Raw genomic sequence first — 20,235 nt, forward strand, 5'->3', positions numbered from 1 at the left:
CACGCCCACCTCGGCGATGCGCGCGTACATGGGCGGCGTCAGCAGCCGCAGCCGGGCGTACCACGCCGGCGCCGTGTCGCCCATGACGCGCGGCATCTGCTCCCGCACGAGCGGCGCGTACCGCCGCTGCTTCTCGACGGTCGCGCGGCGCTTGGCCTCGAGCTCGGCCCGCACGGCGCGGCTGCTGTCGCCGGGGTGCGGCACGCGTTGCTGCTGCTGCTGCTGCTGCGGTGCATTGGTCGGATGGTTGGTGTTGCTGCCGCCACCATTGCTGGTGGTGGTGTTGTTGTTGCCGTCGGATCTGTCCATCTTGGAAGAGGATGGGAGTAGGGACGGCGAGGAGGTCGAGGATGCGGAGGGATATGGAAACGGGTCGGTTGGATGATGGAGGAGGCAGCAAAGGCAAAGGCGTCGAATTATGGTGACGCAGTGGTGGAGATGCAGAGCTTCCGGGAAAGTGGGGAGCTTCGGGCCAAGGACATACATAAAGTAGGTATCTAAAAAATAGCTATACTAAATTTAAAGTATGTATTCAATTTGATAAGGAAGGGAAATAAGCTAAATAAAGAGAATACGAACAGGCAGCATCATAAAAGAGAAAAAGTTCAAAAGAGGAAAGCCGCTGGACAATACGTGCACTTTAGGGAAACTTGTGGGTCTACACTTCACGCTTTAGTAAAGAACGTAGGTACATCACTAGCCAAACGAAACAGTCTCAAGCATCAGATAGCATGGCCGACCTCAACGCGGTATCAAGGTACGAGCAAGGATACGAAAAAAACTTACGAGGAAAGACTCCGAGAGCGTATTGAAGCGTGCCAACAGGCGCGGCGCGAGATCAAAGAGATATGGAAAGACGGCGCGTCATGATGCAGCAGCCTTTTCTTGACGAGCCGTCACTGGCGTCTGCCTTTGAGTTTGATGGAATCAGCTCCGTGGGCAGAATTTCCGGACGCCCGTTTGTCCTCAAGCTTGCACGGCCACGAACCCTACTAAGTCTTTCACAGCCTCCCATGTAACTGCTGCCAACGGCCAGAGTGTCAAGAGGGAAGCGCTTGGCTCAGTGTATTCAGAGTCGGGAATGACCATGGTACGGTTTATTTCTTTTACCTGTGCCCAAGACTGGTCTTCCTCATGCCACCTACCTGTTTATCCTGAGCTAGGCATATTCACCGACGCCCTCCGAGTGATCCTCACAAAAAAGTCCTTCTGAAAGAAGATTCCATAGCACAGACTCGTCCATGGCTTCTGGCTGTTGATGGTTTGTATATCATACCGGCGAAATAGCTGTGCCCCAGTCAGCAATCTTTTGAATCGATGGCACTGCCATGAACCGCGCACGGGGGTCCGAAAACTCACCTCGACCAACATCTTGCTCAAGTTCATCATGGCAATCGATATGCCCAGGCAGCGCGTCATGCCATGGCCAAACACGAGCTCCTGCACCCTGGCCATGGCGGCCAGTCGCCGGGCCCCCCCTTCATCATCCTCGTAGCTCTCTGGCAGCCATCGCTCGGGCCGGAAGACGTGCGCGTCGGCGCCGAATACGGGGTCGAGCTGCGTGCCCCACGCGTTGAAGCCGACAAACGTGCCGCCCGGGATCCGGCGGCCGTCGGGAAGCTGCAGGCCTTCGGGCGGCGCCTCGCGCTCGCGGAGCTGCGTGATGGGCGGGTGCCGCCGGAGGCCCTCCCGGATGACCGCCTGCAGATAGGGCAGCTGCTGCGCCTCGGCGTTTTGCACAGGTGAGGATATGCGCCCGTCTGCCTCGGCCGTCGCGATCTCCCGGACAAGCCGCTGGTAGACGGTCGGCGTCGAGATGATGGACAGCAACGTCGCGCGAAGAGCTGTGGCGGTGGTATCGGAACCGGCAACACTGATTCAAAAAGTTAGCATACCCTATCCCAACACGGTACTTTTTTATCAATCACGGGCTCCTATTGATGGGGTACTACGGATGGGTGTGTCTCGTACAGTGTTATAGATATCTCCATCTCGGCCTGGTCCGGACTGAGGCCGCGTTTCAGAAAGGAGCCCAACATGTCAGGCTTGGGCTTCTCCGTTTCGCTCATGCGGCCATCAATTTCTTGCCGGGATAACTACAGACTTATCAGAAAGAGAAAGAAATATTTTCTGCTCATGTGGCGGTGCACTTACCCCCATAATGATGCCGATGCCGGTCTTGTCTGCCGCCGAGGGCACAACGAGTCCTCTGAGCAAAGGAACGGCAGAGGCCCACTTGAGCAGCGTGCTGAGTGCCAGCAGAACCGAAAAGTGCTGCACAATGGGTACCTGCATCTCTATCGTGGCTATGAAGTTGTGCTTGTCCGAGTCGGACTCGACAAAGCCCATGGGCTTCCCGAAGCAGAGCTGCGTGATGGTGTCAATGGTGAAGAACTGGAGCCGGCGCGCAATGTCAAACGACCGGGTGCGCCCAGCCTCGGAGACCCAGCGCTCGTCGATGCGCGCGATGAAGGCGGCGATGCGCTCGTCGACGGCGTCCTCGAGGCCCGGCACGTCGCGGCCAGCGTAGCCGGGGGCAATGCGGCGACGCAGCGCATTGTGCGCGGCCGGGTCCCGCTCCGACACAATGTTGGACACGCGCGGGTCGATGCGGATCGAGTCGAACCACGGCCCGCGCCGCCACCGGGACCCGACGGCGAGCACCTGACGCGTCAGGTCCGGGTCGCTCGTCACGAGGTGGTTGGGCCCGACGCGCGCCACGGCGCCGTGCGTCTTGTTGACGCCGACGAGGAGCTGCGCCGAGTCGCCCGAGGCGAGCGTCCGGCAGAGCCACAGCCGCGTGTAGGCGGCCCAGAACGGACCCGGAAAGTCGCGCAGATGACAGTGCGCGGTGACGAGCTTGCGCGCGGCGAGGAGCAGCGCCAGCAACGCCAGCAAGACTGTGAGTGCAAAGGTGGTGTTGATGTGCAGAGGGCTTGGGGCCATGTTTGTGGGTATTCTTGACAGTTTCCAGCATCTCGGGAGTTTTGTTGCCTCCCAACTGGGTGCGAGTTGGGAGAGGCTGTACATGATGCTTGTGCTTGGTCTAGATCTATAGGAATCCCACCGACGAATGCAGCGTGAACCAAGGTATATATATGTATATATTCCTGGGGTCTTTTTGAACAAACATATTCGCTGACATTTGTTTACGCATAAAAGTATCCGGAACATCCGTCTGGTCTTCAGTCACGTCCTCGTGGTGGGATGCAGTGCAAGCCCAAGACGGGACTTATACGGCGCGCTAGGGAAGGCTGCGAGCCCTGCGTTATATGCCACGTCTTGTTCCATTCATGCGCATCCTTCCATGATATCTTGCCACGCCTCTATCCTTGGAGCCTCATTTGCCGACCAAGTTGTTCCCATGGTGTGCAAAGGCTCCGTAACCGTACATATTGCGCCGTACCAAGCTGCATGGCCCGTTAGGAAAGTATATACTTGTTTGTCCAACTCGGACCACGGCCGAAATAGACAACATCTCCAATACGAAAGAAGAGCCATGATTTTTTATTTACAACGGCTCGAGCGTCAAGTCTCCGGCGTTGAGCCGCTTCCGGTACCATACAAACGTCCCGTCTCTTGTCGACAGCGTGTGGGGGCGGCTACATTCTGCGAGCCTTGGAAACATGGACCAGATTTGGGACGATGCCAGCTCCAGCCGCATGATTTTCATTGAGGGGGGGGGGGTTCTGGTCCTTCTATTGGCTGTATTGTTGGTACTGTGCTGCAGCTCGAGTCTTCCGTCTGCAGCTGAACCCGAGCCGCTCGAGTCTTCCGTCTGCAGCTAGACCCGGGCCGGGGCGGTTTGGTGTCACGAGGATTCCAGGGCTCGGAGTTATAAACCTCGTGTGCGTCGAGGGTGGGATGAAAAAAGCCACGTCAGTGCGTCAAGGTCCAAGGACTTGAATAGTACAGTGGATTCGCTGGATTAAAGACCACGGGCAAACGTGGAGATGATTCAGCCTCGCGCCGCGAGCAGGTAGTCGCGCCATGTCGTGAGACACAGCCTGATATCTGAAGGGCATGCATATTGATACCCGTCTGGAACCTAGGCCCACAAGCTGTCAGCTTTGTAACTGCCATGGCCACAATGGCCTCATATTGTCGTGTTTGTGTTGTGTGTGTGTGTAGAGACACGTGCACTGGCATCCGTCGCCAATTCCCACCGTGTTATGTGATTGGGCAAACGCCAGGCAAGCACACTGCCGAGAACTTTACAAGACATCACTCTCATGCAACTAATAGCTATAAATTACTGTGACACGTATTCTCGTATCATAATTGCAGGCCTATTCTTGTCTTGATGCGTTGTGCCACAATGCCATAGGCGTCAACTGGACGGATCTTATAGTCTAGCCTATAGCTGGGCAACAATTAGCTCCCTCTGGGATGGCAATAATCCCTATCAGTTGACCCATTCTGAGATTACACTGCTAGTCTTGATTTGTCAAGCTATGTGAACGCTGGCGACGACGACGAGGGGGGCGCGTATCTGATGCCACTCGTGGGCAGCACATCCTCACTTTTGCCAAATATCGTCCATTTTCGCATCGTCATAGTGTTAAGATTTTGAATAATTTTAAAAGAATGACGAGTATATGGGAGTCTCACATGTAGTCTTCAAGGACGCGAGAGGCCTGGAGTTGAGGGCCGCTGATACCCAGCCCGGAGAATCAATCGCACTTGGTTGGTACATATTCTTCTTGGCAGAAAGACTTTTACAATACAAAAATGAGCCGTCTTTCCTACTGGCTCGTAAATCTTTCAATGCTAGTTGAGCAACCAGCTTTCTTCTTCTTCTACAACACCGACAGACACCGCACCGCGCCCGGCGGGGAACAGTGTTGGAAACTGGGCTGCACGAAGGTCTGGTGTTATCCTCCCGGAGGAAAGTCACAAAATTGACTAGGGACGCTTCTTTGACAAGGGTCAGTTTTGGCTACCCTGGCTCCAATGATTCGCGAGTTTTGGAGCATAACCAACTGCCGGGCTGGATGCGCGCTCAACGTGGCCACGGCCGCCGAGGGGGCGTCGTCAGGCCAATAGTAAAGCTTGAACTGCAGCTTTTGTGCTCTTATTTTGCAAAAGTAGCGCCAGCGAGGGACTTTCCAAAGACGACAGAGGGACGGACGCGCCTGACACAGCCCATATGTCGATGGATAGCTCAGAGCGGCTGAAGATGAGAACATGACATACTGCAGTGAACCCAAAATATGCTGTCCATTTGTAGATGTTCGACTACGCCGAGGTCTGAGGGGATGTTGACTCTCAGTCTCTGGAGAGCTGCAGACCTGCTACCAACAGCTGATTTCTTTTCCTACAGCTGCTCAAGTCCTCCTTGGTTTGGGATAAGAGATGACTTCGGTATTGTCCTAGAATTGTGTCATGAGAGAAGAGAAGACTCGTTTCATAAAAAGCAAAGAAATTAATGCGTCGGAGCCATTGAACATGCGGTTTTGGCTGACATCTCCCCATCCCCCACCATGATCACTAGCCGTCAAGGGAATGGACCGCAGCCTCACATTCAGACTTTGGCTATTTGCCATACCTGGGCCCCAACGCTGAGGCTCGGCACTAGATCACTCCGTCAGATAACAACTGCTCAGCTTTAGCTGCTGTGACCGTTGCGCAATGTGGAGGCTGTGCAACAACAGCCTGTGCTAGTTTCTGCGCTTGGTGGCCACTTTCACCAGCATCCTCAAGGCAGAGATGGGATTTTCAACTTTTTTTCTTGACGGCACGGCAGAACCGAGTGGCATGCCACTTCAGGCGGTGATCGTTGCTGCGAGAACATGCCATCTCGTTGCCATTTACTCTTTATTCCGAAGCCAACGGCCGAGCCGCAAACAGTATGCCGGTTGAAATAAAAACTCGAAATAAGTTTTTGAAACACCTTGTCTCACATCTTTGATATATCCTCCGTTGTTTCGATATCCTCATTGCCTGACCCCGTCCTTGGGTATCAGAGCGGGTAACCCATGTCGTGGAAGCGACTTCGAATGGCTCCATTTCCAAGACATTCCATTAAAGCCACTCGGCGCATTATCCGCCGCCTTGCCATGGATTATGATGGCCTGGGATCAGCCATTCTCGCGGCGGAGATCCAGCTAATGGGACCCGGACTGGCATGCGGTAGCTACATTCTTGTCTTGTATGGCCCCCTCGTGGACGAAACCCGCCAAGTCGACACGAAGGGATCTTGGAACATATATCCTAGTCTGCACTGCCATGCTGAAAGCGACGTCTCTATCCACCAAGGCTACAGGCCCCCAGAAGATCAGAGACTAGACGTTGTTTGCAACGGCAGTGGAAGCGACCAAGACAGCCACTTCTCAAGACCCATTCTCTGCCACAATCGACGAATCGGCTAGTGGTTAATTGGGCCGTAATGGCCGAGCAGGTTTTGTTTGAGTGTGGGCTACTTGCCTCGGCCGGCCACAGGACGGAAGGCGGCATGTCTCATACAGCAAGATGGGACTACGGCGCCACCGGCGGAGTTGCCTGGCCATATGTCTAGCGAAACAACGACAAGAACGCTGTCCAAAGCCCACGGCCAAATGGACGTACCCGGCCGAGTGGCGAGACATTTGCTAGCCACCCTAGCTAGACACAGCCGAGCGCTTGGAGAATCGAAGGACGATTTTTTCTAGGAGAATACTGTCGAGGTCGGTAGACTTGGTCGGTGATGAATGGACTGAATCGGCGGTGGCTTCGCGGCTTCGCGGCTTTCGAACTCGACAGACTAGATGGGCTTGTTGAAGAGGAGCCGCACAATCGAACCAAATTAAGGCCATTGACCGTCACGGCGATGGCACCAAACCGGTTGATGAAATAAATATTAAACAGTTAACTTGTTATTAAGTCATCATACAAACAAAGATACATTGCCGTCCAGACATCGCTTTTGGCCTATCCTGCATCCCCTTTTCTAGCCTCGGTCTCTTTCCTTCTGGGACACTGACCTTTATGTCTCCATGGCATTGGTCAGGGTGCCATGGTGTACTCGTCTCTCGAGCCGCCCATTACTCGGGTTTCCGACCAACCATCAGATACATGGGCGTAAACAGATTCTCCCGTGCACCAGCCACCAGACAATCCGCCGCCAGCGCCAAGCTGTCCGCCGTCTTCTTGGTCCCGGCCGGCGCGAGCCGTAGCGTCTCCATCAGGCCCGCCAAGTTGTGCGCAATCGCGCGGCCCCAGCCCGTCATGCGGACGATCGTAAAGACGTCACCCAAGGACTGCATGTACTTCATCTCCCCCGAGAGCGGCCAGTACCAAGGCGACGGGTCTGGGTACGTGGACAGGTCCTCGTTGCGCAGCAGCTCAAAGCCGGCCGCCTTCATCGCCTCTAGGGCCTCGGATATTTTGCACATGTTGGCGATGCCGTCACCCTGCTCGATGCCGAGGCGGATCTCGCGGTGGCGGAGGTTGTCGTTGTCGTACTCGTCCGTCATGAGCCATTCGTACACGCCAAAGGTGCCGCCGGGCTTGAGGACGCGAAAGATTTCGCTGTAGATACCCTCAAGACTGGGGGCGTGTACTGTAGCTTCAATGGCGTAGACGGCGTCAAACGAGTTATCCGGAAATGACATTTGCTATCGTACATCTGTCAGCGTCGGCTGTCGTCGGTCAAAAGAAGCTCGTATTATTTACCATGAAGTCGCCCTTGACAAAGTCGACTTGATTGGCGAGGCCTTGCTGGGCCGCATAGCGCGTGCCGCGCTGAATCTGATAGTCATTGTTGTTCAGGCCTGTAATGTTTGCTCCTGTGAACTTGGCAATCTCGAGCGCGGGACCGCCGACACCGCATCCGACATCTAGGACCTTCATTCCCTTTTGAATGTTGATGCAATGCGCTAGGTAATGCTCGTGACGAGCGATGGCCTGGTGAAACGTCTCGCCGTAGGCAAAGCGACAGAAGTGGAACGACCGACCCCATCCATACTCGTAAATGTCGGTGACAAGGTTATAGTAACTGCACAGTCAGACAATTGCTCAGCCTTTGGGGCGCTCAAACTTACTGCCTCGTCAGAGTGGCATACTCGGCGTTTCGCTCCTGGCTCATTGTCAGCACACTTTCCTCCCCGTTGGCAATCGTCATCGCGGCAAGTCACCACAATCTCTCTTTTGCATGTAAAGGTAGGGAAAACGTACTGCGCGCTGCTCAGGAGTCTCGTCGACGGCTGCCTTGTTGTCCCAGTGCTTGAAGTACTCGTCAACGGCCACCTGCTTCGCTTGCCCGCCCTTGGCGAACATGGCAGCAATGCCACCTTTGGCATCGGCCGATTTTCCATGCATGGCCTTGCTAAAGGCAGCATCGCGACTGTGGTCCTCGCGCTCGAGGTTGCTAATGGTGGACGACATTGCTTTGATTGAATTTGTGTGAGTAGGTGATGAAGGCTGTTGCTTCGAAGTTAGGACAGAAAGTGCGAAAGACGCCGTCTTTTATCCTCGAGATTGGATTTCTGGTGAAGACCCCTTTCTACCTGTCCGGCAGGCTGTGCTACGCTCAATGAATGGATCCCTTCAAGCGCATTCAAGGGGCAAACAACGATTGCTTTGAAGCATGTGCATCAGCCTCCCAGCCCGCTAACGAGCCAGTAATCCGCATCTTCGTACATCTTGTATACGCGCATAACTAGTAGAGACAAAACCCGTCAAGAGCGGGCGCAAGCGGGCGAATGAAGACTTGGTAAATCAGCCACATCAGCTTGTGATCGAGGAGAGGGCGGAATGCAATAATGTAGTGGAGTTGAGTTCGTCGCCAAAACCTCCAGCCTGATTTCGCTCCACGTCATTGCAGCGAATACGACTACGAATACTTTAGGGACGGGCGCGAATTCTGTGTCACAGCCTGACCGTTAACTTCGTATTACAGTATTCGTCATTGTTGTTTTTATCCGCTCGATCAAGTAAGCCTTTTTTTGTCTTGCTGACTACTTGCGTTGCACGAAGCGCTGATCATCGTCCTTGATGTATTTCACCAGCGGAGGAGCTGAAGAGACTGACAATGAAAGAAAAAGTATACAAGTATTCATATTAGAATATTTATCGGTTAAATTTATAGTTATCCTGACTACTGTAATTAAGCTTGATACTATTAATATAATAATTCTTGCTCGAGCCACGAAAATGTTCATCTTGCCCCGCTTCACCAGGATTGAGTCACAACCGGTTGTCCTCCAACCTCCCGCGCACGCATCACCTTGAACTTTCTCAAGTGTCTTGAGTGTTCAGTTCTTCACGATGCCAACGACTACCCTATCCGGGCAGGAATTCAGCCGTCCTCGGCTTGAGTCTCTACTCAAGAGGCGCTTTTTTTTTACTGAATCCTTCGAGATTTACCGAACTGCACCCAATTACAAGGGCGACAATCGTGGTCTATACGACTATGGCCCTCCAGGATGTGCACTCCTGTCCAATATCGTCAACGAGTGGCGAAGGCACTTTGTCATTGAAGAAAACATGCTCGAACTGGACTGTACATCTATTACACCCGAGGCTGTGCTGAAGACCAGCGGACATGTTGACAAGTTTGCCGATTGGATGTGTAGAGACCCCGTCAAGGGCGACTTCCTCCGCGCTGATCATTTGGTCGAGACTGTATTGGAAACCCGTATCGCCAACAACAAATTAACCCCGGCCGACACGAGCAGCAAGAGCAAAGCTGAACAGTTTGACGAAGCTACCATGCAGCAATACAAAGGGATTTTGGCGAAGGTATGATGACTCCCCGTTGATGCACCGTGCCCAGAGTACTAATGCTCAGTTGTTAGATTGACAATTATGACGGTCCCGAGCTCGGAAAGCTTATCGAAGATCTTGATATCAGAAACCCAAACGGAAACGGAAAGGTCGAAGCGCCGACGGCCTTTAACCTCATGTTCAAATCAACCATTGGCCCCAGTTCGGCAGCGCCCGTCTTCTTTCGACCAGAAACCGCGCAAGGACAGTTTCTGAATTTTCGCAAACTATTAGACTACTGCCAGGGGTCTATGCCTTTTGCATCGGCCTGTATTGGTAAATCTTACCGCAACGAGATTTCGCCTCGATCTGGCTTACTTCGCGTGCGAGAGTTCCTCATGGCTGAAGTTGAGCACTTTGTCGATCCGGAGAGTAACAAAGCCCACGAACGCTTTTCTGAAATTGAGCACATCGAGTTACCATTCTTGGACCGGCAGACGCAGCTGTCTGGGAAGACCACAGTCGAGACTGCTTCGATTGGCAGTGCCGTCAGAGGCAAGCTTGTCGATAACGAGACGCTCGGGTACTTCCTCGCTCGCATCTATATGTTTCTCATTAAGATCGGCGCAGATTCCCAAAAGATACGCTTCCGACAGCACCTCGATAATGAAATGGCCCACTATGCCTGTGACTGCTGGGATGCGGAACTTCTTACCAGTTACGGGTGGATAGAATGCGTTGGCTGCGCCGATCGAAGTGCCTACGATTTGACTGTGCACTCCAAGGCGACGGGCACGCCTCTTACCGTTAAGGAAAATCTCCCAGAGCCCCTCGAAATCACAGAATGGCAAGCGTCGTTGGAGAAGAAGCTTCTGGGGCCTCGCTTCAAAAAAGATGCCAAAAAGGTTGAGGCAGCTGTTCAAGCACTCGACCAAAACACGCTGGAGAATTTGGCCGCTGAACTGGCCGAGAAGGCCTCAATCTCCATCCCCACTGGAGAAGCTCTTGCTGACGGTAAGACAACAGCAGAGCTCTCGGGAGATATGTGCTCTATCAAAAAGATTACCCGCGTTGAACACATACGTGAGTATACACCAAACGTCATCGAGCCGTCATTCGGAATCGGCCGAATTCTTTACAGTATCCTCGAGCACGTGTATTGGTATCGACCTCAAGATACCGCAAGAGAGGTACGTTGTCTTGAAGATATTAAATCACTTGCCATAACTAACTAGCAAAAGGTCCTGTCGCTGCCTATTCTCACGGCCCCAACCAAGGTGCTCTTAGTGCCACTATCCAACCATGATAGCTTCAAACCTACGATCAAATCCCTCGCCAGTCGACTACGTTCTATAGGAATTGCCAACAATACAGATACGTCGAGTGTGTCTATTGGACGACGATACGCCAGAAATGACGAACTTGGTACACCCTTGGGAATCACTGTTGACTTTGACACTGTGAAGGATGGCTCGATAACGCTGAGAGAGCGTGATTCTACGGCACAGGTCCGAGCATCAGAAGATGACATTATTGAGGCGATCAAGAATCTCATTTCTGGGTCTGAAACATGGAAGCAAGTTTCGCAGCGACTGCCAGCTTTCACTGGACAAGCCCAGGATGAGTGACAAGCTCGGCGGTACTAATACTTGGTGGGCTTGTCGACACAATACAAAACATACAAAACATACAAAACTGGTTGGTTCGCAACGTCTGTGGCATAATATATAAAATAAAACATTATAGGAAACAAAGAAAAAGTTATAGATGCAAGCTTCAGAGTGCATTTCTCAAGCTCATTGTTTTTTTATCTGTACCCTCTCTATGTCAGTAGGCAACTAGTTACCTTTATCTGTGGCGGTGGCTGGCCGCCGTTCCGCCATGTGGGGTACGCGTTGTGGTTGCTGAGCGAGTCGCGCTACCGGCTCCTCAACGCGTCCTAGTTATTTGTTTCCACTCACTCATATGGGCTTCAATCAAGTCTTGCCGTGACATATGTTCATATATCGGCCATATCGACACAGATCTTGTGATTTTTCTCCATCCTTGCACGGCCATGCCGCTTCAAAAATCATATTCCGACAGTCGAGGAATAGCAAAGGTAAGTCGTACCTCGGATGACCTCACCTCTGCGCTCTCTAACCGTGACGCCTAGCCGCATAATCGGTCAACATGGCAAAGATCACATAGCCACCCCAACGGATACCATACTCCGAAGCCTAGACCGCCCATTCCTGCATCCGATGCCACCAAAACAAAACTCAACAAATTCCGATTCGAAGCCCTGGTCGACGACGAGTCACCGCAAGCTTGCCAGAGTGCCGAGCAAGCGCAGTCAAGGCCCGGCCACGCTGACCAGTCAACGCCGGTGACGAGACTCAACTGGCGCGATTTGGAACCTCTGGCCAATGCAGAAGACACCGACAAGGACGCATCTCCCAATGACCGCATTCTCTGGGATAACAAGCCACGCGGCAGCTATGCCTCCGGCTTGTCGCCAATGCTCGGCCGGAGGGGCAAGAAGCGTGCCAGGAGCTCGTCACCGACTTCGTCTCCAGCTGCCGACAAGCCGAGTGTCCCCGTTGTCAACATCAAGAGGCTGACAAAAGCCTTGCGCTCCCCGCATCCCGATCCGACCTTTGAGCTCTGGGACAGGTTCTCCCTTGCCAGCCCTGCCAGCCGAAAGACGCCCGTTGCCAATCCGGCGCTCGCCCAGCTGATGGTCTCTTCCTCGCCGCAGCCCAACAAACAACCCGAACCCCAACCAGGAAGCGTCAACCTGCGCCGTGCTGCCAGCTGTGGGCTCAATTGGCCCAAACGAAGAAAGCTCGAAAAGTCCAAATCAGGAAGCCAGCTTGGCAAAGGCCAGCGCGACCTCGAGGCTGCATCCAAATCTTCCCTTGTGTCTGCGCTCCTGAATACAGTCACGAGCAGCATGCAAGAGGATAGCTCCGGTGACGCCCGACGTGCTATCGAGTCACCTTCACCGAAAGAGAAGAAGCACGTCGCTGTAGAGGCACTTCCTGTTTACGTCCCCTGCAAAGCAAACGGCAAGGAATCTTCCGGAGGCTCCTCGGATTATGGCGATGACGAGTTTGACGATGACGCACTCATTGAGCTTGAACTAACTACCACCACCCCCGCAACCCAAGAAACTCCGATAAAGCCCAGAGTCAGTAAACCAGCTGCCATGATCCCACCAAAGCCGAAATCGGATGACTTCGACGATTTGGACGACGAGCTGTTCGATAATGAGGAGCTGGTACGGCTATCACAGAAACTAGTCTTGCAGCAGCCGAAGCGCGAGGCTATCCAGAAGAAACCAGCAGTGCCAGCAGAAGATCTCGATGACGAATTTGAAGATGATTTTGCAGATGATATAGATTTTGAGGCTGTCGAGTTGGCAGCAACGCAATCATTTCAGCAAGCCAAGGCCAATGCTGGCGTAAGTACGTCATTTTTGCCCTATCTACTCCCGTCACTAAGTAAAAGAGTAGCGTATCAACAAGGACAAGACTATACAGCGGTATCTAATTACCAACGTACTGGAAAGCGAATACATCGACCAGTATAACGTTGCGCGGCCTGAGAAGGTAAGTGTCGTCACAACCGCATGGGTGCATGCCTCTAACCATTGCAGATACTATTGATCATGCCCGATAACTCAAAACTTACACGTCAAGTTCATCTCCGAGGCGCCTGGTACGACACCCCTGCTCACGCCAAGTCATACGTGCATGTCATTGGCAAATTCTCTATCAACGGGCAGTGCGTTGTGGATGACGCGCAAAACCTACTCATTCTGCACCCTGACCAACTTGTCTCGGCTACCGTGGTTGCCGACTCGTTTGGCTGCATGCGCCGTGCCGTTTTGCAAGACCGGGTAAAAGCTACTAGCGAGGCATCCGCGCCCTTGGTATATGGAACAATGCTTCACGAAATTTTCCAAGATGCCTTGCTCGCGAATCGATGGGATCTTCCTTTCCTTGCTCGGTTAATTGAGAAAATTACCGAGAAGCACGTTGAGGAACTGTACACCATCAAGGTCGGGCTGCCCAGCGCGCGCGAGCATCTGCAGTCCAAAATGATGGAACTAAGCTATTGGGCCAAGTCGTTTGTTTCTCCGCAACCCAATGTGAGTTTCCTATCCCGAACCAATTTCTAGCTTTGCTAACGCGTTGTAGAATGATGCTGTTGTGGAAGACCGAAACGGCAAAAAAGCTACTATGGCTGTCACAAAACTACTTGATGTCGAAGAACATGTCTGGTCGCCAATGTATGGTCTCAAGGGCAACATTGATGCAACCGTCGAGGTGAACATGATGGATGGCGAACAATCACGATTGTTGACAGTTCCATTCGAGGTCAAAACAGGTCGAAATGCCAGCAGCAGCCACATGGCACAGACCGCTCTCTACACCTTGTTACTATCAGATCGTTACGATATAGAAATCGCCTATGGTGTCCTCTACTACATGGAGACCTCGAAGACGATGAGAATTCCTGCTGTCCGACATGAGCTCCGCCACATGATTATGCAAAGAAATCAGCTCGCCTGCTACATTCGCGAACGAAGTGTTCAGCTACCGCCAATGCTAAAGAGCAAGAACATGTGTGGGCGATGCTATGCCAAACCATCCTGCTTCATATATCATCGTCTAGCAGATGACGGCGATGGCGAATCTAGCGGAATGGACGAACAGTTTGACGAGCTCGTGAAGCATCTCACCCCACGTCACCAAGAGTTTTTTATCAAGTGGGAGAATCTACTTACGATAGAGGAGAAAGAAAGCCAAAAGACGAAACGAGAATTGTGGACAATGACTAGCAATGAGCGAGAAAAGAAGTCGAGATGCTTCGCTGACGTTATTATCGAAGAGGGTTCTGCTTCAGTGGACTCTGACACGCCACGCATCAACCGCTTCCACTACACTTTTGTCAAGAGAAAGCCCGGACCTGGTTTCTCCTTTCTGGAATCCGAGATCAGTGTGGGTGAGCCTATTGTGGTGTCCGATGAGGAGGGCCATTTCGCATTGGCAATTGGCTACGTCACGGCACAACGCAAGCAGAGAATCAGCGTCGCTGTTGATCGAAGACTCCACAACAGTCGAATTCGCCATCCTGGCTTTGATGAAGTCGATAATCAGGTGTTTGCCAGTATTATGGAAGTCGCTCCAGAAGGTGCCTCTGTCGAGCAGAGCCAAGGGCGGATCAAAGCAGCGCCGATTCGATATCGTCTTGATAAAGACGAATTCAGCAACGGTATGGCAACCGTGAGGAACAATATTGTTCAGATTATGAACAATCAATTCGCCGAACCAAGACGTATTCGAGAGCTCATTGTCGACCTTGAAGCTCCTCGGTTCAAGCACATTCCGACACAATACACCGTCTCTGAGCAAGAAACCCTGAATGTGGATCAGAAGAAGGCAATTGAAAAGGTCATGAGTGCCCAGGACTATGCTTTGGTCCTGGGTATGCCGGGGACAGGAAAGACTACGACGATTGCTCACATTATTCGAGCTCTCACGTCGCAGGGTAAAAGTGTTCTTCTCACTTCGCACACTCACACTGCTGTGGATAACATTTTGTTAAAGCTCAAATCTGACAAGATGAAGGTTCTACGCCTGGGAGCCCCGGCTAAGGTTCACCCCGATGTGCAAGAATTTGCTATTCTCGCGGGTCAACCCAAGACGACTTTTGAGGAGATCAAGGAGGCCTGGCATGACACACCGGTCGTCGCAACAACCTGTCTTGGCATCAATCATCCTGTTTTTCAGGAACGCGCGTTCGACTACTGTATCGTCGACGAAGCTTCTCAGATAACTCTTCCTATCTGCGCAGGACCAATTCGCATGGCCAGGACATTTGTACTTGTTGGAGACCACAACCAACTTCCGCCGGTTGTGAAGAATGAAACAGCACGCCAGGGTGGTCTAGATGTGAGCTTGTTCAAATTGCTATCGGACAGTCATCCTGATTCAGTCGTCAACCTAGCACATCAATACCGGATGTGCGAAGACATTATGACGCTGAGCAACACCTTGATCTACGACGGCAAACTTGTTTGTGGCACAGAAGAGCTACGAAAGAAGAAGCTGCATATTCCAAACATGAAGGCTCTATCGCAGCGACACCACAACGCTTCCACAGTGCTGCTTCCCGGAACTCCTCGGTCATTCTGCAAGGGGCCGGCGCCATCTCAATGTTGGTTGTATGATCTTCTAGAAAGCGAAGCCCGCGTGCGCTTCGTCAACACCGATACCATTCGGCCCGCTGCACGCGAAGAGGCACATGGAAAACGTATTGTCAACTCGGCGGAGGTGCGCATCGTTTCGCAATTAGTTGAGAGTTTCCTAACTGTCGGTATTCCTGCGAGCGAAGTCGGAGTCATGACGCACTATAGGTCGCAGCTATCCCTGTTGAAAGACAAGCTAAAGGGCTATCCTGGCGTAGAGATGCACACGACTGATCGATTCCAAGGCCGAGACAAGGAAGTCATTGTACTGAGCTTGGTGCGCAGCAACGATGCATGCCATATTGGCGAGTTGCTGCGTGACTGGAGGCGAATCAATGTGGCTTTTACCCGCGCCAAAACCAAGCTCCTTGTCATTGGAAGCAAAAGCACACTGAGTGGCAGCAACGTGAATAACAAGGAGAACATGCTCAGTCGGTTTGTTGCGCTGATGGAGCAACGCGATTGGATCTACAATTTACCCCCCGATGCACTCGACAACCATTACTTTGAAGAACTCGGCACGCAGGCAACGAGCATGGGCGGTACACAAGTTTCCTCGCCACAAAGCCATAAGAAGAAATCACTAGGAGCCAAGAAGGCGCTGTCGGCGGCACCTGGGAAAGAGAACCGGCGGCCATCGCCCAGGAAGGCGCGTATTGGTGAGAGAGCTCTGCTCAAGGATAAGTTGATAACGAGGGATATCCTCAATGAAATGACGAACGGGGCATATTGATGCATAGTTATTGGTGTTTTGGTTATGATTAGTTTCTGGGGGTTTACACTGGTTTCATTCCCTTGTTGTTTTGAAGTGGCGATCAGCACCAGTATTGGAGTATTCAATTTCAGGCATAGATAGTGTTTTCTTGGGGCATGATTTGGAATATCAGAGCTGATTGGGCATAAATTGCGACAAGGCGAGCTGTTCTTTCCATTCACCACTGTCGTTAATATTGCAATGCTTTACATGCTAAACTGATCATCGAACCTGCGTCACTGTCAGCAAGCCAGGCGCGCTTCTATCATGTTCAAAAGATGTATATGCCTTACCCTTGCTCGCCCACAATGAGCTTTGTATATTTTTCCATTTCCTCCAGCTGCACGATGCAGCCTGTCAGGCTCTGCTTGTACGAGAAGCGGTAAATGTCGCTCCACTTGCGGTGCGTGTCGAGCTTGCGTAGCGCCTCCCCGTCCGCCGCCGCCGCCGCTTCTCGCGCCAGCATGTCCGCCTCGACCGCGTCAGACCGCACCAGCAGAGCCTTGCGCGCGGCGGCCGCGCTGGGAAGGTGCCGAGGCACCCTGCGGCGTGCGCGCAGCGCGCCGGCCAAGACGTAGAGGTTGGCGAGGACGGTGGCGACGGCGTCACGTCGGTACGACAGCAGGGCAGCCTGTCCCTCCACCGGTGTCCGGTCCTCGTGTCGCCGCAGCGCGGCGGCGGCCTGCCGCGCGGCAACGAGGTGCTCAAAGAAGCGCTCACAAGCCTCGGTGAGCGCGGACCAGGGGAGCGGGTCAAACGGGCCGCGCAAGCGCATCTCGTGGCGCGTGAGCACGAGCAGCTGGCGGATGCGCACAAAGCCCTCGCGCAGGCGGCCCTCGAGGAGCTCGGAGCGGGTGGTGTCGTCGGCGGTGGGTGCCGCCGCCTGCGCCGCCGCGTAGACGTAGGTGGCGACGGTGCTGCGGTAGGTGACGCTCATGAAGAAGAGCATCGAGGACAGGGCGGCGCGCAGCTCGTGGCGCGCGACAAACGGCCACAGCAGCCAGTTGACGAGGATGGGCGCGGCGGTGCCGACCAGGAAGACGAGGCCGCGGCAGGAGACGGCCGCGGCGGTCGGCGTGGAGACGAGGCTGAGAGAGACGACGGTAAACGACAGGCTGCCGACGAGGCCGGACCGCGGGTGGGCGCTCAGCGTGTAGCGGTAGAGCATGGGCAGCATGTAGACGGCGGCGAAGACGGCCATGACGTAGGGGTTGCCGCGGCCGGCGGCGTGCGCGGCGGCGGCCCACGCGGCGCCAAGAACGGCGAGGCACGACCGGTTGAGCAGGTCCTGCAAGTTGCCGCCGACGCGCGGGTGCATGACGACCCAGCTCATGGCGACGGCCCACCAGCCGTCGTACCGGTCCCACCAGCCCTTGCTGCGGTCGAGGTACGACGGCACGGCGAGCAGGGCGGTGACCAGGCACGCCTTGAGCGCGTACTTGCTCTCGACGCCCTGCAGCTGGTACAGCGCGCGCCAGATGCGATACCGCGTCGCCGTCTTGAGCCTGCCGTCGGTGCGCGTGCCGGTGGTGGTGGTGGTGTTGTTGGACGCGGCGGGCGTGAGATGCGCCTCCGCCTCGGGGCCGCGGCGGCCGGCAGCAGGCTTGTGGGCGCGCGAGGTGATTGTGTCCAGCAGCCGGGCCATGGCGCCAAAGGTGACCTCGTAGGAGCCCGCGACGACGCCGCCGCGGTCGTGCCGGACTTGGGCGTTGGTGCGGTAGATGGCTTTGGCGAAGGGGTAGGACGGGAGGCTGAGGCGCGGCCGCGGCGGCGCGGACTGCTGCATCGAGGTGACGTGGTGCAGGAGACGCTGCACGGCGGTCGCGGTCGCGCCGACGTGCCGGGCGAAGACGAAGAGCTGCACAATGTCGGAGTCGTAGACGGCTGAGGCGGGGAAACGACCGCACTGCAAGAGGGAGGACTCGATGGTGTCCAAGTCGTAGACGGCTTGTCGCAGGCGAGCTGTCAGAGCTTCTGTGTCGGATGAGACGTCGATTGACGGGCCGGTGGACTTTCGGTAGCCCGAAATATCCATGAGAGCGGCGTCGCATCCGAGAATGGCGTCGCGCATGCAGACAACGAGATCCCGCGTAGGCGGCGCCAACGCTTCCGTCACATTGTCTGCGAGTACGTTTTTGCCGTTGTGGCCGGGTTCCTGGCCCTCCTCGCTGTCGTTTGTCTTGCTGTTTTTTGCCGTGTTTAAGAGGTTCGTCTCAGTGTCCATGGATAAAAGGGCACGCAGCACGGCTTGCATCAGGTTCCGCAGCTCGAGCACGTCTTCTGGCAGAAAGCGCGACACTGTGCTATCAATGACCATGTCGCGGTATGCTTCCGACAGGTCCACAAAGTTTTTCGATAGCTGCCTCCGGAGCCTTGTATCTCTTGCATGGGGGTTTTCAAGGGCTTTCTGCATAAGCTGAAGCGATCGGTGCAATGTCAGTGCGAGCGGCCGGGCGCCTGCGTCGGGACAAATCACAATATTGACGGCCAGCGCAATGGCTTGGCCCAGGAGAAAGGAGACAGCATAGCCTTGCAGCTTCGGCCAGGAAATCATTGTCCCACGTGTTTCGGAGAGCGTCGTGTAAATGAGCGAGACGCCAGCGGTAAGCACCGCTTGGTAAAACCTGATGAAGAATGCACGAACCCACGCAAGGCCAGAGATGAAGACGACGAGAAAAAGCGCCAGAATTCCACCATAGCCAGCGCTGGCGGCGCGCGTTGATGTAGATAAAAGCAGCGCCAGCGCACCCCAGGCTATCCCAAGAGCAGTCCCCAAAGCGGTCAGCACCACGCCGTCGACTTGAGCACCGACAGTGCGCGCTGGGTGGTTGAGAATGACGGACACTGCCATGATGTAGTATTGGTGGCCCAGCCAGTGGTGTACAGCTGGCACAAGACAGAGGATATAAGCAATCAAGTACGCCAAGAACGCTTTGAGCAGCTTGATGCCAGCATGTGTGGTCAACACCTGCCGGACGACCGTCTTGAGCTCGCGCCACTGGTTCGGGAAAAAGTGCCTGATCGTGAGCGGATGGTGCAAGTCATAGGCGGCAGGCAGGGTCGTTTTGAGAGCCGCGAGGCCATCGTTGGAGGGGAGACGGGCGGCTTGGAGAAAGACGGCGTCAAAGAAGCCGTCGCGCACCTCGCCGACGCCATACGTGTCGGCGCCGTGGTCCTCCCGCGTGGGCAGCAAGTGGTTCAGATTGAGAATACTCGTCGTGGAACTGGTTCGTCTGCCGAGACCAGACGGACCGCCGCGAAAGCTTGGCCGTTTTGATTTCATGGGCGATGCGGATGGAGAGTCCCGCGAGCTGTCCTGGTCATCCGAGCTCGACGGGTTCGGGGTGGTCGAGGTCGTAGCATTGCCTTGACTAGCGAGCCGCTCACGAGAGTCATCTTGACAATGTGGCGACTGACAAGTCATTCTATATGAAATGCGGCCTCTGGGAACAAAATGGGCCTATAACTTAGGTGTGCAACTCATTATCGTACGTGTTGAGACCATGGCGACTGTCCAGATGCGGGCTAGGGACGACTGTAGAAGGGCTTTTCAAAACGC

At 54.2% G+C, this 20,235-nt stretch overlaps 5 protein-coding genes across 5 annotated transcripts; 2 read left to right on the forward strand and 3 right to left on the reverse strand.

Annotated features, from left to right (window-relative positions):
- Positions 1-1,149: 1,149 nt before the first annotated feature.
- CCM_04683 (benzoate 4-monooxygenase cytochrome P450, putative) lies at positions 1,150-2,946 on the reverse strand (the record flags this gene model as incomplete). Its single annotated transcript, XM_006669830.1, has 4 exons — positions 1,150-1,287; positions 1,360-1,873; positions 1,972-2,096; positions 2,155-2,946. 4 exons carry the CDS (start codon positions 2,944-2,946, stop codon positions 1,150-1,152), a joined length of 1,569 nt encoding a protein of 522 aa, XP_006669893.1.
- Positions 2,947-7,022: 4,076 nt separating this feature from the next.
- CCM_04684 (sterol 24-c-methyltransferase, putative) lies at positions 7,023-8,364 on the reverse strand (the record flags this gene model as incomplete). Its single annotated transcript, XM_006669831.1, has 4 exons — positions 7,023-7,595; positions 7,654-7,975; positions 8,022-8,080; positions 8,155-8,364. 4 exons carry the CDS (start codon positions 8,362-8,364, stop codon positions 7,023-7,025), a joined length of 1,164 nt encoding a protein of 387 aa, XP_006669894.1.
- Positions 8,365-9,246: 882 nt separating this feature from the next.
- Positions 9,247-11,312, forward strand: CCM_04685 (glycyl-tRNA synthetase; the record flags this gene model as incomplete). The annotated part of the gene is made up of 3 exons (XM_006669832.1): positions 9,247-9,720; positions 9,777-10,874; positions 10,926-11,312. The coding sequence occupies 3 exons, from the start codon at positions 9,247-9,249 to the stop codon at positions 11,310-11,312; spliced, it is 1,959 nt and encodes a 652-aa protein (XP_006669895.1).
- A 428-nt stretch (positions 11,313-11,740) lies between these two features.
- CCM_04686 (DNA replication helicase Dna2, putative) lies at positions 11,741-16,655 on the forward strand (the record flags this gene model as incomplete). The annotated part of the gene is made up of 5 exons (XM_006669833.1): positions 11,741-11,785; positions 11,840-13,129; positions 13,182-13,277; positions 13,325-13,819; positions 13,869-16,655. The coding sequence occupies 5 exons, from the start codon at positions 11,741-11,743 to the stop codon at positions 16,653-16,655; spliced, it is 4,713 nt and encodes a 1,570-aa protein (XP_006669896.1).
- A 227-nt stretch (positions 16,656-16,882) lies between these two features.
- Positions 16,883-20,100, reverse strand: CCM_04687 (uncharacterized protein; the record flags this gene model as incomplete). The annotated part of the gene is made up of 2 exons (XM_006669834.1): positions 16,883-16,907; positions 16,970-20,100. The coding sequence occupies 2 exons, from the start codon at positions 20,098-20,100 to the stop codon at positions 16,883-16,885; spliced, it is 3,156 nt and encodes a 1,051-aa protein (XP_006669897.1).
- Positions 20,101-20,235: the final 135 nt, after the last annotated feature.

Source organism: Cordyceps militaris (assembly GCF_000225605.1).
Source record: "Cordyceps militaris CM01 unplaced genomic scaffold CCM_S00003, whole genome shotgun sequence".
In the NCBI taxonomy this organism is placed as follows: Eukaryota; Fungi; Ascomycota; class Sordariomycetes; order Hypocreales; family Cordycipitaceae; genus Cordyceps; species Cordyceps militaris.